The sequence below is a fragment of the Alligator mississippiensis genome, chromosome 4, assembly GCF_030867095.1.
Source record: "Alligator mississippiensis isolate rAllMis1 chromosome 4, rAllMis1, whole genome shotgun sequence".
Classification (NCBI taxonomy): domain Eukaryota; kingdom Metazoa; phylum Chordata; order Crocodylia; family Alligatoridae; genus Alligator; species Alligator mississippiensis.
In genome coordinates, this window is record NC_081827.1 from 213,993,000 (window position 1) to 214,009,164 (window position 16,165).

Here is a 16,165-nt window from a genome sequence, read left to right on the forward strand (position 1 = left end):
GACAGATGTTCTCCAGGGAGATGAGCAATGCAGCGAACTTGTTCACTGGCATGGCGTTGCATCGGATCAGGCATTGTAAAGTCGAAATCGACATCATAGTTAAAACAGGGTGTCAATTTAAACGTTGCAACTGTGAAATGTTGTAAGTCGAGGACTGCCTGTACTAAAAGACAGTGCAGTAACAGCCAATAACTGCGCTGTGTGGGGCGCATGGTTATTTTTAGGCACTGTTGCCATAGCGACACGCTATAACCAGAGAGCATGTTGCTACAGTGACGTAGCTGCGGAGTTGCACGTTTTGCCCATGAACGCTACGGTGCTGTAGTGCATTGGTGACATACTGTCATGTGTAGACATGCCCACTGAGTTTCTTTCTGAACTTCCTGATGTGTTGGCTGTAAATATGATTTTATTACAATTGTGGACTCCTCTAATTCATTCAATGGGAAATCCTTTCAAGTGGTATTCTTAAAAAGTGCTGTCAGTGCTTTAAGAATATATGAATGCTAGATTACATTTTGGCCAAAGACTTTATTATGAAACCTGTATTATATAATTATTATAGAAATAGAATATACAATAATCAAGGCCTTTGATACATTTTCATTTCTGGCTCCTAGTGGTTTCAATAATGCATACAAAATTAGCTCTGTCTAGCTCTAAATAGCCTTGCTTTTCACACACAGCCTGTGGGAACTGTTGAACAGCAGACTCTTGCTGGTGCTCACAACTCTTGCTGCTTTCCACAGGTCTCTGAAAGAAATAAAAGGGAACTCTTAAGAGCGGTGCTGACAAAGGCATATGCAGTGGCTAAGCCCGGGCCTTTCTGCAGAGGTGTGGAAGGCATTTGACTTTTTATCATTAGAGAAGTCATCCACCTTCTCAACCTATTCTTCTGGGTTGGAAGCACAGTTATGATATGTAAAGTAAGAAGCAGTGAAGGCAGAAAATAGTTTCAGGAATATACTGCTTTAACACCCTCAATCAATATGGTACAGCTCACATGTGTGTATGGGATCATTTGTATTATACAGAGTAGCTAGGTGTAGAAAGGAAAAAAAAAAAGTTTAAGACTGCCCACCAAAATCCCCGCTCTTCTACTCAGACCTCCATTCACAATAGAAGACATCTATTAATAGTTTAGGGTCTTAAGTTCTATAGCACGACTCCCAAGAAATGCCCTTCATTTTGTTGTACTCCTCTTTCCTTTGACATTTGAGTACTATTGACTTGGCTGATTACCAAGTCATAATAATAAACAAAAAAACCCCCCGCACAAAATTATTTTTTATAGTTTAAAAATGTTACTATTTAATAGCCTTTAAGTAAAATCAATTTCCTTACTGAAGAGAGTTCCCAGTGTCAGAAGTATTTCATAACACCTAATGAGGTATGGGTTACTGGTCTCAAATCTTTAAAATAAAGCATTAAGTATTTGCTTTACAAAAAAAAATAAAAAATTGGGGGGATGGAGGAGGCATACCAGGGTTTTACAAGGGCAAGTTTGTAGGGCTATTAACCTTGTACATTTTCTTTTTTTCTCCATTGTTGGCAGAACCATTAGTATAGCATTAGCTGATAGGCATCTTGCCATTTTTCATCTACAGGCCTGTTCCATGCCAGTGTCCACTAGAAAAATCTTTTATAGATCTGGCTGAAGGGTGACTATATGTTATAGATACCATTGAAGTAGAAAATAAGATTCTACAAGCCACTTGCCAATATCAAGTGCAGTTTAACTGATCTAGAAAGTAATTAATTTTTAGGAAGAAATTCTTAAAAGTTATTTTGAGACTAAGTACCCAAATGTATAAGCCCTATATGAAGACGCTGTTTAACTTCAACAGGAATTCCACATGTTGAAGGAATGAACTTTCCTTCAGTAGCTCAGTTATTCAAAAGATTCCATTCCATGTTGCTCAGAAACTGGATTTAAAAATGTAATGATATTTTAGCTTTGGTTATTAACCAACAAAGCTTGTAGAATCTTTAAGGTAACGTTTTAATTTATAATGACTTAGCTACGAATTCCTGTACAATTTGGGTTTTTACAAAAATAATAAATAGGGAAAAGAGACTTTTTCTCACCACAGTTAGTTTTTCAGCCTTTTTGTTTATAGCTTTGATAGCTTGAATAGATTTAACCGTGTTGAAAGACAGGAGGCTCCAGAGGCATAACGAATCTCTTTCAATATGCCGCTCCATTCTTTCTTCTCATCATCATATCTGCAGTTAATAAAACGCAGTCAATACACACATGTATGTTTTTAACTTCAGATTTCTGGACTTGAGCTTCTCCTCCAGTACCCACAAGGAAAGGAATATAACCCACTAGAGGTGCACTGATAAGTCCACAGTGTATCGGTGCTGATAAAAGGAAAATTGACATTACTGGCAATTGGCTCTTTTTTGGCTGACATGGCTGATAATGTTGCAGCTAAATGCTGCATGCATGAACATGGTCACAGCATGCACACGGCCAACCTGGCAGCTTGGAGAGCAGCATCCAGCTGGTAATTCAGTTGAGGGGAAGGGAATGAGTGGAGGGAAGGGGCACGATGGGGGCGGACTGAGGCCCCTGCAGTGAGGGAGGGAGTGGGGCTGGGGCAGAGGTAAACACTGCCCAGCCGGGGTGGGGGGCGGGACGGAGCCAAGAGTGGTTCGTCTGGGTGGTGTGGGGGGAGCAGCTCCCATCACTGCATCCCCTAGAGGAAGCATGAGGAGCATGTGCCTTTCTGGATCTGTGTGCAGGGTGAGGGCAGGCTGCTGCTGAGGGCTGGGTGTGGCACTGGGCTCTTCCCAGTGGGGGAGTTGGGCCAGGGCTGCGCTCAGGGTGGATGGTGGTGGTGCTGAGAGAAGGAGCTACGGGGGGGAGGGGGGGGGGGGCCGCAACCACCCCAGAACTTGCCGTAGCCCTCCCATAGCACCCCCTCCTAGCGCCGCCATTGCCCACCCTGAGCACAGCCCCGGCTCAACCCCTGCGCTGGGAAGAGCCTGGTACCACTCCTGGCCCCGGCCCGCAGCAGCAGCCCAACCTTACCCCACACACAGATCTAGGGGGCACACGCCCCCCATGGCTCCCCTGGGGTTGTGCACAGCAGTGGAAGCCAGTCCCCACCCACACTTCCCAGGCATCCTGCAGCCTGCCCTGCATACCCGTGCTCCTTCCCCACTGCCTCCCTCACTATGGGGGCCTTGATCTGCCCCCCCATGCCCCTTTCCTTCCCTCCCCCTGCTCCTTCCCCCCCCCCCAGCAGACCTACTAGCTGGATGCTGCTCTCCAAGCTGCTGGACTGTATATCAGCAATTGGATTGGTACAGACTGATACGGCTCGTTAATAAATCAGTATTGGCTCAAAAAATCCTTATTTGTGCACACCTATAACCCACCAGTTTCAAAAGGCTCTTGTGTAGCTTTTATGCTAAACTGTGCCACATAAGGAGACTGCTGTCCTCCAGAACAGAATATCAGAACATCACCTTGCTCCTCATCCTCTCTTTCCCACTCCCTTTTTTTCAAATCCTTCTTTACACATGCTTTCAGGAATCTTTTTGGCTTTCCCACTGACTAATTCCAACACCTAAATTTACTTTAACATGAGGGGAGTCACAGATAAAGTGGACTCTTTCAGTGTAGATATAAGTATATACCTGACACTCTCTTAAAGGGGCTGTGACACTCTCTTAAAGTGTGGACACAACCAACATCCTGGATTGCTATTCATCTGCCTATTAACGTGGATGAAAGCAATAATAGGGATAACATTAATTTATCTGACTCTTTCAGAGCATCCTGCATGAGAACATGATGCAATGGAAATTGTTAGTTTGTATTTAACTTTAAATCAGGCTGAATCTGCCAAGAAATATTATATCCTACTTCTCTATGTACCCTTACTGATTCCTGAGACTTATTCATTAGTAGGTAGAAGTATTCACCTGAGCTAAGTCTCACATTTATCTGTGATGTAATGAAGTAAATGATTGATGTTGTTCACCAGATTCTATGCAAACTCAATATAAAAACAAAGAATAAAACCTGTACAATAATTAATTTCTGAAAGTAATGGTAATATCAATGTGATTTACTTTCTAGTGCAAGGCAAGGTAGTGCTTTCCAAATAGAAAGTGAGATCAAAACAGAACTTACTTCCATATGTCAGTGACTTCACTGGGTGCAAATTCATTAGATTCAAGTTGAACCATAGCAAAACCACCAATAGCATAAAGGGATCCACTCAAGGTGACTAAACTGATAGAGCTTCTCTCCTGGGGAAACTCAGGCATAAGTTCCCACCTAAACAGTAGTAGAAACATAACCAGTCAGACAACAGGTAGGGGATATTCTGAATTAAATTATTATAGAAGATGAGCTATAGAAGCTGACAGCTACAGTAAACAAATGGGCACTGAGGCTGTTCAAAGTTTTCACCCCCAGGACAAAGGAACAGTACTCCTGATTAGAAAGAAGGAGAAAAATAATTCAAAGTCCAAGGCACTAACATTTTGCTTCTCCATCTATCAAAACTAATGTCAGGGGATGCTTGTACATATGACGATCATTACCATGTACACATGATAAAAATTTCCGTTGTGTGGCTTAATAGCACCACACACTGCATGTGTGTGAGATTTGGGGGTTTCAAATGAGTTTGCAACATTACAAACTAAACCACATTCCCATGTAATTTAGTCTGCAAAATTGTTATTTGTAATGTTGCAGCATTTAATCTGACAGCTGGCCCCCTGGCCACAGGAGAGACAGGTAGGCTCCGCCAAAAAAAGGATCAGGCCTGTTGCTGTTTCTCCCTTCAGCAGGTGCCTGGCAGCTGTGGGCACCTACTGAAGGCACAAGCGGTAACAGACCCGATCCTCTTTTTTTTTTTTTTTTTTTTTTTGCAGAGCCTGCCCACCACTCCTGTGGGGGGCTGCCCTGGTCCCTCTCTCTACTGCAGCAGTGTCTCCCAGGGCTGCCCGGTGGGCTGCTAGTGGGCTGGTGCTGTCTCAGCTCAGAGGCAGCACCCAGCAGGATCCAACTCTTCTCCGTGCCCACCGGGGCTTTCATCACCCTGTACACAATTCTCGTCATCTTCTCAGGCTGCCAGCACACCCTGCCACCCTCCTGCTGCTTCTCCATGCTGCCCCAGAGGCAAGCCAAACCATTTCTGGATGTTCCCAGGTAGCAGAAAGGCAGCAGGGACAGTGCATGGGGTGCTGGAAGCCTCGGTGGGCTCAGGGAAGAGTTGGATCTGGCCGGGTGCTGCCTCCAAACTGGGACAGCACCTGGCCTGCTAGCAGCCTGCCCAGGTACCACCACAATGGAGGGAAGGACCGGGTGCCCCTGCAGCTTTACAGCTGCTTGGCCCGCCAGCAGCTTGCCCTCTGGTTGTCTTGCCGTAACAGTGACAGAAGCCCCTAAATTGAAATGGTGGGTTTCAATTAAAAATACACTATTTCAATTTAGGGGGCACAGAATAATACCATGAAAACGAAACCCATCACGTGTACAAGTGCCCACTATGACTAGTGTACATGCACAAAATGCCTGTCTATTAAGACCAGGCTACACACTCCATCCCAAAGATCCCCTGTGTCATGCAATTTAAATGTAGTTGTGCCTCATCTTTTCTCATTACGTTTTTCTAATAGGCTCCGAAAATGAGAGTGCATTTTTCATCCACATTCTGTTGAAGCAACATTAAATGAATAAGGTAAGAGAGAAGTGTAACTCATCTGCATTTTGACCTGTTGGCTGCTACACTGCTTTCTCCAGTACCAAATCATAATTAAAAAAAAAATAATTTGCTTTTTAGTGTCTTTGATGATATACTCACTTATTAGTGGCAAGGTCAAAAGCTTCAACAGAGGCTGTAAGGCCTTCTTCAGTAACACCTCCTGCAATCACAATTTTCCCTTTATGGATAGCCACACCAAACATTGAGCGAGCCATTTTCATGGGGGCCAGATCTCTCCAATCTCCCTTCTTGGAGTTGTATATAAATGTTCTGTTAGTACACTTTCTGTGGGGAGAAAGAAAAAAGGGTGAGCATTTCTGGCAAACACTCTGCATAATCTTCTTAAAGTGGTACCTTGTTTAAGTGGATTTTGTGTGTAATGTGTACTCAATAACAGTGTGGTTCACTGCAGTTTCTTTGCAGTACTGGCAAATGGGCATGCACCAAGAGAAAGAAAGATGGTCTCAGATTTTTTTCCTAATATGGATAATATTAACTAGATATTCCTGATTGAATTTTCCTGCTGTGTGTTTGTGTGTGTGTTATATAGGGCAGTTTAAGGACTTCTGTCTATTTCTTTCAATATCTACAACAAAAATTCATTAAACTATGCACATGGCTTGATGAGTGTCTGCCTTGTTCTGAATAATGCTAATTATTATCCCTCACTCGACACTGTCTCATTTTTAACCTGTTAGACTTGGGACAGGAGCAAGGTAAAGAAAAAGCCCTGTTTATCCAGCATTTTACTAAATGGCTTTTCTATTAACTGGAATCTCAGGCCGGCTGGATGGGCACAAGTAGGGGGAAAGCTCACATGCGCCACCACTCACCACCCTGTACTGCTGCTGCTCCATGTGTGGCCAGTGCCACCCCCACCTATAGTAGGTGTTTGACTTTCAGTGTTGCTGGGTTTTTGGGTGTAGCCATGTTGATCTAAGGCAGGGGTTAGCAACCTGTGGCATGCTGCAATGCTTTTGCTTGACACGCAGACTGCTTCCCATGGGGCAGGAAGAGCCGTGCCCAGATGGAGCAGCATGCGGCTGCCCAGGATCCCAGCCAGGCAAGAGCCCCTTGGGCCCCAGACCCAGCCTGGCACCACCACTGGCCCCAGCTCTGGCCCAGTGCTGCCCCCAGGCCGGGAGCTATCAGCACCCTGATGGCCCCGGCCCCAGCCCTAACCCCCACCACTGCCGGCAGGCCCCAGCCCTGCCTGAGCCTGGCCCCAGCTGGTACCACCGCAGCCGCCAGCCCCAGCCCAGTGACACTGCCAGGCTGGGCTGGGGCCTGCGCAGGCCCCGGCCCCATCACAGCGCTGCCTACTGCCCTGGCCCGGCAGCAGCACTGTGCTGGGGCTGGCGGCAGTGGTGAGGGCTGGGCCTGCCAGCAGCTGGTACCACAGCCACGGCTGGGGCCTGGCCCAGTGTGGCCCCAGCTGGCTGCTGGGGTGGTTGGCAGCGCCGGGATGGGACCAGGGCCTGAGCAGGCTCAGACCAACTAGGACTGCGCCAGGCCGGGCCCAGGCCCCAGCCATGGTATCAGCTGCCAGCGGGCCTGGCCCCAGTCCTCACCACTGCCGCTGCCAGCCCCAGCACAGTGCTGCTGCTGGGCCGGGGCCGTCGGCAGTGTGGGGATGGGGCCAGGGCCCATATGGGCCCTCGCCCCTTCTCAGCACTGCCAATGGCTCTAGCCACGTGCTGCCGGCAGGCCCCAGCCCTGTGCAGGCCCAGCCCCAGCTGGCACCACCGCCGCTGGTGCCCGCCCCAGCCCTGCGTGGCCCTGGCCTCAGCCTAGTGCTGCCACTGGCCTCATCCCGGCGCTGGTAACAGCCCGGCTGCAGTGGGGCCCAGCCCCATGCTGCCGGTGGGCCCTGGCCCCAGCCCCAGCCCCAGCCCTGCGCTGCCCACAGCTAGGCTCCAGCCCCAGCCCCCTTTTGCCTGTGGGCCCTGGCCCCAGCCCCACTCTGCCCATGGCCTCAGCCCCATGCTGCCCACAGCCTCGGCCCCAACAGGCACAGTGCCGGCACCTCCTGTCTCCCTAGAGCCCAGGGCCAGGAGACAGCTGGGGCCAGGGCAGGGAGGCAGCAGCTGTTTGCAGTCTTCTGGCTGCAGCTGGTCCAGGTTCTGGGTAGCTGCTGATAGCCATGGAGCCTGGGCTGGGGGGCAAGGGGCACAAACAGGGCATCCTGCCATGTAACCCATGCCCTTGTTTTGTTTTTCTGGCAGGCCAGCACTCGAGCACCTTCCAAGGTAGGCACTGTGGGTTTTTTCAGCACTCCGGCCAAAAAACGTTGTCTACCCCTGCTATAAACATATAGTCTCTGAAGCATGACCAAGAATCTAAGACTAAAGTATTTTATGAGGAACCCAATGACAAACATTGAGGTGTGTGTATGACCCAAGTAAGAGTCTGACATAGAAACATGAAAGCCAGCTGATTAACCCAATTGGCTGGAATAACAGTTTAAAAAGAGGCTTAAAATCATGGGGTTTTTGTTTTATACAATTATGTGACTCTACACACCAGATCTTTGTAACCTTAATCTACAAAGATACAAATAATGTTCTGTTTTCCGAGTATGAAAACATGAAGTCTATGAAAAAACCAACCAATTAATACTACAAATTAACATTTGAAACTCACTTGTCCTCAGTCTTTCCTCCAAGACAATATATCATCCCATGGTTTGAGACTGTAGCATGGCCATATACTTTGATTGGAAGTTTTTTGACTTCATTCCATTTTATTGCCCTGGATTTAGAAGATCATAGCATTAAGACAATTCCAATTAACAAAAGCATTTAGACTTCCTTAGTGAACAAATGTCAACATACACAGGGTCATAGCACAATACTGAATCTAGAGATTCCTCTGTTTGAAGGTCCTTGCCTGCAATTACATAGATTTTGCCATCTGCCTCTCCCAGTCCAAAGAGACACCTGGCTGAAGGCAGTGGAGGAAGTCCGACCCATTCACCAGCAACGCTATCCAGCTGCAAGATCAGACAGAGTAGGAAGTGTTAGGAAAGATGAGCAAGAACCCACGCACTAAAAGCAGCTTTAAAACCTCAAATTTAGATGCTTCAGATTTATCAACCTCCCCAACATATTTGTTATAAATGTCTTCCCATTAGTTCATCTGATGTGTGGCTACATCTCCTTTGAATCCTTCAAGAACTAAGGACTCTATACAATTGCCACCATCTTGTCCCCTCCCTTCATTCCCTCATCTTTTTTTCCTTTATTGCTTTTTTGTGCTTGGTTTTCAGCCCTTAATCTTCATTTTGTTTTCTTTAAAGTTCCCCCTCTATTGGTGAATCCCACCATGCACCAGAAGACAATTTTTGGATGGATGAACAACTGGTAGCTTTGAGGGGCTAAATGATATTTTTCCTCAGCTGAACTGAAATATGTAGGACAAAGGAAAGAGATTGGCTACTGTCTAAGACATATGGATTTATGCATATGACCCACTTGCACAGCTTGGCTGCATTAGGAGTAATACAAATAAAAGGAGGAAGGTGTGCAGCTTTCAAGATTTAATAAAGCTCCACGAGTACATTTCCACTAGACACAGGATGGACCTGAGATTAGAGACCTTTTCCTGGACCCAAATCCCTCCTCTTTTAATCAATACAGGGATTGCTCGACTAGTTTATAGGTTGTTTGTATGGACACATGTACTGTCTTTGTGTGAAGACTCTTGAGAAGCATCAAAATAGAACTAGAGAAAGTTATGCATTTAGATCTGACTAATGCACTGTCATCTCTAGGGAGTTCTATAATCCACATCCAGTTTCAGCTCACATAAAACTTCGTCTCTAGAATTTACTAATTCACCCTTGCTGGTCAAAAAATGTTACTGCTGCAGTAGGACTTGTGAGTTCATGGACACAGACTACCACCATAGCTATGGCCAGCCCAGGGTGATCTTGAATTGAAGACAGAAATGTCCTTGGATCCTACATATCATAGATTAGAGCATACTCAGGGAATCAGCTCTGAGGCAGATGTGGGGAATATCTACTCTCTCACTTTTCTGGAGCAATACATGAGTAAGCACATTTTTTTTGATAGATAGTCAATTTGTCCCAAGTTGTCAAGCACTAAATGAAGTGTTAAGGACAGTCAGATGGAAGTGTGAAAAAGAACTTAGGAAGAGAGTGGGAGTGCAGCTACCCCATTAACAGTAAGAAAGAAACAGCTATCTAGCTGGTAGGGTAGAAAAGGAGAAATGTTTTAGCAGCTGATAGGTTAGTGGGGAGCAGGAAATGATTTAGGGCATGGATCAGGGAGAGATGTATTACATTGATCAATCTCAGTCTAAGTACATCAAAAGACTACCCCAATGGAATTCTAGCCTGATAATGTAGTTACTTAATTCTATAAGAAATTAATTCCTGGAACCAAATCACAACTAGATTTTTGTAGCAAGTTTTGAACTTTATTTATTATTACTTTATAACTACATAAGAAAATTAAAACCGTGCTAATATAATCACTCTCTAGCAAACTGATAGCAGTCTTCCATATTTATACCATGTTTATTTTACTAAATATATCTAAATACCAGGCCAATTTATAGTTTATCCATTTATGAAATATCTACAATAAGTCACTATTTTAAAAACCTGCCAAGAACATTAAAATTCTATCATTGATTATTACCTGTCTGTGTGGAGTACAGAAAAGAAATCTAGTCTTGTATTTCTTAGGATTTACCCCATAGCATATTATACCTATCATGAAATAGTTGTAATGCCAACAGAAAAAATGTGAAATTACACATCCAAAAACACCATGGCAGAAGGTAAGTATTCCTAAAGAAGGATTGTTTTTGCTAATCTGATCATAGTGGTATCACTGCAGTTTAGAGTAAGCCAGTGTTAACTATATGTATATGGATTTAAGTACATAGGCATTCACCATACACAAACAACAGTATTTGGTATAACATGGCAGATATCAAAACTACTTCAAATTTTAAAACTTTACAAATCAGCTACCCTAATATATGGTATGAATCTTAAACAAAAGAAAACATTTAATTTGTTAGGCCACTAAGAGGCAGATTTTTAAACCTATTTAGGTGCCTGGGTGCACATGGGCACATACAGGCATTTGCAAAAGCCCTTATATGCCCAACTGTGGTTGACATCTATGGTAGCTGGGTGCACAGGCACCTTTGGACATTCTACTAGGTGCCTATCTGTATTTTTAGCCACCCAAATGACACTAAACACCTGGCCCTGAACAACCAAATATTTAGTAGATAAAAACACATTAACTATTTTTTCTGAGTTCTCATCAAAGGATACTGAAAGGTACAAAGAACATGCAATTCCCGCAAGCTTCTGTAGGAATAGCTGGCAGTCAGTAGTATCTTTTAGGAGTATACCCTACATAGCCATTTTTACGTTTTCACAAAAGCTCTGGTTTCAACAGACAAAAACCAGGCGATTAAGGCTGATATTAGCAGCCAAACCAGTTGAAAGTAAGGTTGTAATTTCGTCATCAGCAGACAATGCTATCGTGAACAAGTCTGACAGACAATACTTAAAATGGCTCATAAAAACTTTTATAAGAAAAATCATGAGACCAGATTAAAAAAAAAGCCCAACTATCCTATATCAAAATATCCTTCAGTAATTTCTATGTAGTGCCCTCAGCCCAATGATGAGATTCATACCTGGAAGAAGTATGACTGGAAAGGCTGATCCTTGTTCTCGTCATCCACATAAAGGCCTCCAACAACACAGACCTGATTCTGTTTGGTGACTATGCTGGAATGATTTCTGGGAATCTGTTCTGCCAGGGCTGCCAGGTAACACTCATTCTCCAGGGGATCATAAGCCACCGCAGCTGTATCATTGACTAGAAGAATTAGGTCTTTCACAAACATGCCATGCCTAGGAATGTCATTTAGGTATCCAGGGAGTAAGTCTTCATCCCCTACATCACCATTTACTTCCCCTTTCCCCGATTTTTCTGAGCTTTTGGCAGGTTCAGGCAATTTTCCAGCAAAGGCATCCTTAATAACCTTGAGTTTTTTGTGAAGATCTGAGTTGCTTTTGATAATATCATCCTTCTCAACATGCTCTTTAAAGTATTTTTCTGACATAAGACGAAAACGAATGCAGTCAAAAACTTCTCCCAGGTTCTTTACTCTGTTCTCCTTGTCTGTTCGGACCCACTCCATTACTGCTTCAAACACTACTTCCTCTTTTTCAACATTTAAGCTGTCAGGTGAAATAACTGATATAAGTTCATGGGGGGCAAGCTGCATGAAGTCTTCTTCTTTGCAAATCTGCACAAAGTGGTCTGAGACATAATCACGAGCAGAGAAAGCAAGTCTTGGGCAGTCAAGGAGGAGACCTAATCGAAGGATGGCAAGACAGTTACCAACAGCTAGTCTCTTCTGAAGATAAGAGACACACACAGTGAATACAGAAGGGATTTGAAAACGGCTGGCCAAAGCAAAAATATCTTGCACATTAGAATCATTGAGGTCAATACTTGCAGAATAAAGATACTTGATGATCATGTCCAAGATGTTGGGATCAACATCATCTAGAACGACCTCCTTCTTCTTATCTTCACTTTGCTCAGATAAGAAATACTCACGGAAATAAGGACTACAAGCTGATAGAATCAATCTGTGGCAAGGTAGACTTTTGTTACCAGCTTTTAGGGAGCAATCTACAAACTTTTTCTCTTCAAAGAGTTCCTTGAGGCCATCCTGAAGAAGGGTGGATTGATAAAGTCTAAGTTCTTCAGTGAGTTCCCTTTGGGAATCCATTTTGTGAGTAACTTGGGTTGGGGGGAGGCACTGAAAATGTTAGCTGTTGTCGGCACCAAGGTCTGTCTGTAAAAAAGGCAGATCAATGTGCTTTCCCCAGCCTGAAGCCTCTGCAATTTAATCCTGCCAGTTAAATATAGGTACATACACTTACAAGATGGAATTTAGAATGGTCGGTGTGAAGAGAGAAGTTGTGCTTGCAGCTGTCAGACTGAAAGAAACAACTGTTGCTTTTAGTCACCGGGGCTTCATTTTGCCATCATTACATAGACTCATTCAGACTACCTGCAAAGTAAGGGATTACTCAACATGAATAAGGGTGGCAGAATCCAGCCCTTAATGAAACAGATATGAACCAGGAGTCAAATATATCCTTTGAAATAGAAGTATTATGAGCAACAGCTAAAGTTGGCAGCTGGATAACTATTCATAGTGGATTCATAGCAAGACATTTTAGAGAGACTTCCAGAAACAGTCAGGACACATTGCTCATTGGACACATTGCTCATAAAACTGAATTTTACTGAAGCATGAATCAGAGACATGACCCTGACCCCCGACCCAAAAATAAATAAATAAATACAAACTTTGTATCAGTTACCTTTTTGTTAGGTTTAATATGCCCCAGCATCAGAGGGAAAAAAATCTCTAGATCTGTAATAAAATATTCTAGTTTCACACTGGATTTTAATTGTATGTCATTTGTTTGCAAACTAAAAATTCACTGTTATTATATTAAATGCAAACTCACCAAGTTAAATTGCATAAATAATAATGAATACACTAAACTCTCCCCCATATTATTTAAGTTTCATTTTAGGAAAATTTGGAAATTGGTATTAGTAAAGGTATATATATTGTTAAACTAAAATGAACATAGTAGGTACAAAAAAAAATTAAAGAAATTTCCACTACACAGAAGTTCCCTAATAAATAACAATTATTACCAAACTAAAAATTGAGAAAGAGGTATTTGTCCGTATTAACCAAATGAAATTGCACACAAATGAGTAATCGCATCATGATTATACACCTAAGTAAAACAAATTCAAAATTAAAACAAGGACTGCTTAGGTCTTTATTAAACCTAGTTACATAGAAGTTGAACAATTTATATGTCAAAGGGATTGTGACCTTGTCATAGAAATCAATGGCAAAACACTAATTAACACCAATGGTATAGTACAAGTTTGCATACTACTTTACAATTCAGTGTTTGCTGCTTGACAGAATGTTTTTAAAGCTTATTAAAATCTTTAAAAATAAATGAATTCAATATTACTTAGGAACATTTTTACAATATTTAACAGGCTTTTCTTCCTTTCCGTACCACAGTTAAGTCACTGGTGCAGTCAGCTGCTAAAACAACAGCTGAAAGGATAGCTCATTTGACTTTTTCCATTTTTAGAAAATAGTACATAAGGTCTTATCTCACTAGAAAACATAACAGCTGCATCTCCCTTTTAAACAATAAATGACTCATTTCTCTGCATGGAATACATAACAGTTTAAATGTCTGATGTGTCAGATGCAAAAGCAATGTAGTACATGATTCTTTCCAGATTATCCTGCTTAAAAACAAAAGCCAATAAACATATCAGTATTTTGACAAAAAACGAACGAACAAACCCTGTCTTGGAATATTTAGATAAGAACATGTACCAGGCATGATGTCTGGTACATACTCTATTAAGTTCTATGATATGAAAGCTAACAGATACGTGCAATAATATTAGTATTTTGTCAAAATGTTATCAGTATACTATGAAAATGATGCAACTATTCCATCTCAATACAGTATTTTACACTCAGTAATAAAACCTCTCACTTGTTATTCTCTTAACTAACATTAAGAACGTATGATGAAAGAGCCTACGGAAATATTATTTGGATGCACATATTATGGATGAGTACATTTATTTTGTATAAACAAGTGAATAATTTAAATGAAACAAAAACTGCACAAATGAAAACAAAACAATAAATAAAATTATATTACAAACATATAATCTGTTTCTACTATTCCTTTAAAAAAACAAACCTGACTACATAGTATATTTACTGTTCCCTCTCTTTGATACATTTGATGTTACTAAAATAGTTTCAATATGATAAGATAAACATCTGCTGGGAACATAATGACTAATACATGTTTTCAATGCTTTATTGAAATCAACCCATTACTTCCCAGAGTCCTTGCAGAGTGAAACCATCCTTCAATTTTTCTATTGCAAGTCCCAATTCTTCTGAAAATACAGGTTCCCGATCTTGTTGCTGGGTTTTTTTTGAAGTGAGACAGACAGAAAAGAGCAAGAGGAAGACCAACAAAAAAGTTAAGTACATTTAATGTCTAAAAATACATATAATACTGAAATACAACAATACTGAAACAATGTTCAATTTATAGTACTAGGAAACTGTTCTTACCTTGTTACCATCAGCAAAGTAAGCCTATAGAAAGAGAGGAAGAGTGTAACAAAACTCCAAAAAGGATTTATAATTGCTTTTAAACAACACCTTAGCCATTTAGCTATAATCAGAAAATGCAGGTTTCTCAGTTCTATTAAAAACCCTCCAATTTAAAACACACTTTATTTTAAACAAAATACCTTCTGTAGAAAACAGTATTTCTTTTGGATATACCAGTGCATTTAGAAAAATCTTTTAGTTTCATTTTATTAATGTGACCAGATATTCACTCTCTATTGAAATCAATGATGCAAAGCTTGAACCAGGGAATAGTTGACTAATATTAACAGGAAATAATCTATATCCATAATTTTTCCACTATATTATTTGTAACAAAACTTTCTTTTTATTTATATGTCCTAATGAAGTTTGTCACAAAATTTGAAAGAAATATTATTTTATGAATAGACAATGTTAAAGTGGAGACAGTGCTGATAACATACAGTTCCTTCCTACTATATGTGCAGGGTAGTTACATATGAAAAAGGGTAAAAGATAATAGCTTTATTGGCAACACTGCAGTTTCACCAAAGGTCAATTGTGATGATTTATATTTTGGCAGCTTTTGTAAGAAACATTTAGCAAGCCCCCATCCTGAACCCCCCCCCCCCCCACAAAAACAAACAAACCCCAAACCTCTCCAACCCCCGCCCCACACTTTTCCCACTACATTTCCATTTTACTATTTTTAAAAAGTTTGTTTGAGGGTATTGACAGATGTGAAAAACAAACAAACAAACAAACAAACAAACAAACAAACAAACAAACAAACAGTGTTTTACCAGAAGAGGAAGTGTGTTAGTTTGACCTGGCTCCCCAGCATCTGTTTGGGAGCTTCAATGGGGCTTTTTATTGTTTTTACTTAAAACTGATTCAATCAGCTATTAGATAAAAGTGCCAAAAAGACCTGCTGAAGCACCTGATCTATACAGACGTTGGGCAGGCTGGGTTAAGCTAACACGATGTCTCCTCTGGGCATGTGCTACGCTCAGTGTGGGGACATGCTGAGCTGAAAATAAAATGCTGAGGTTTTTTTTCATGCCTGTAAGCAGTCCCTGTGGCTATCCAACACCTTGACAGATGAAAGGAGATGAGACAAAGTCAGTCAGTCAGTCAGTGGTGTTTGGCAGTGGTGTGGGAGAACAGCCCAATGCGTGAGCAGC

General features: G+C 42.1%; 2 protein-coding genes across 3 annotated transcripts in view; both read right to left on the reverse strand.

The window, feature by feature from the left end:
- Window positions 1-511: 511 nt before the first annotated feature.
- KLHL41 (kelch like family member 41) lies at window positions 512-13,491 on the reverse strand. 2 transcript variants are annotated; one of them, XM_019480578.2, is made up of 8 exons: window positions 13,135-13,491; window positions 11,424-12,818; window positions 8,570-8,727; window positions 8,379-8,486; window positions 5,835-6,020; window positions 4,151-4,297; window positions 2,089-2,226; window positions 512-753 (listed from the first exon to the last, which is right to left on the reverse strand). In XM_019480578.2, the coding sequence occupies exons 2-7, from the start codon at window positions 12,531-12,533 to the stop codon at window positions 2,115-2,117; spliced, it is 1,821 nt and encodes a 606-aa protein (XP_019336123.1). In that variant the 5' UTR covers window positions 12,534-12,818; window positions 13,135-13,491; the 3' UTR covers window positions 512-753; window positions 2,089-2,114. The 2 variants fall into 2 exon arrangements, with proteins under 2 accessions (XP_019336123.1, XP_014455096.1); XM_014599610.3 differs by having other exon boundaries at window positions 11,424-12,599; window positions 12,688-13,491.
- Window positions 13,492-13,587: 96 nt separating this feature from the next.
- The window catches only part of BBS5 (Bardet-Biedl syndrome 5), a 30,678-nt gene continuing 28,100 nt past the window's right edge, over window positions 13,588-16,165 (reverse strand). Inside the window, exons 11-12 of the mRNA XM_006268875.4 lie at window positions 14,961-14,984; window positions 13,588-14,807 (exon numbers count right to left, since the gene is read on the reverse strand). Of these exons, the coding sequence (XP_006268937.1) occupies window positions 14,706-14,807; window positions 14,961-14,984 (126 nt within the window). The 3' untranslated portion in view covers window positions 13,588-14,705. The remainder of the gene's footprint in view (window positions 14,808-14,960; window positions 14,985-16,165) is intronic.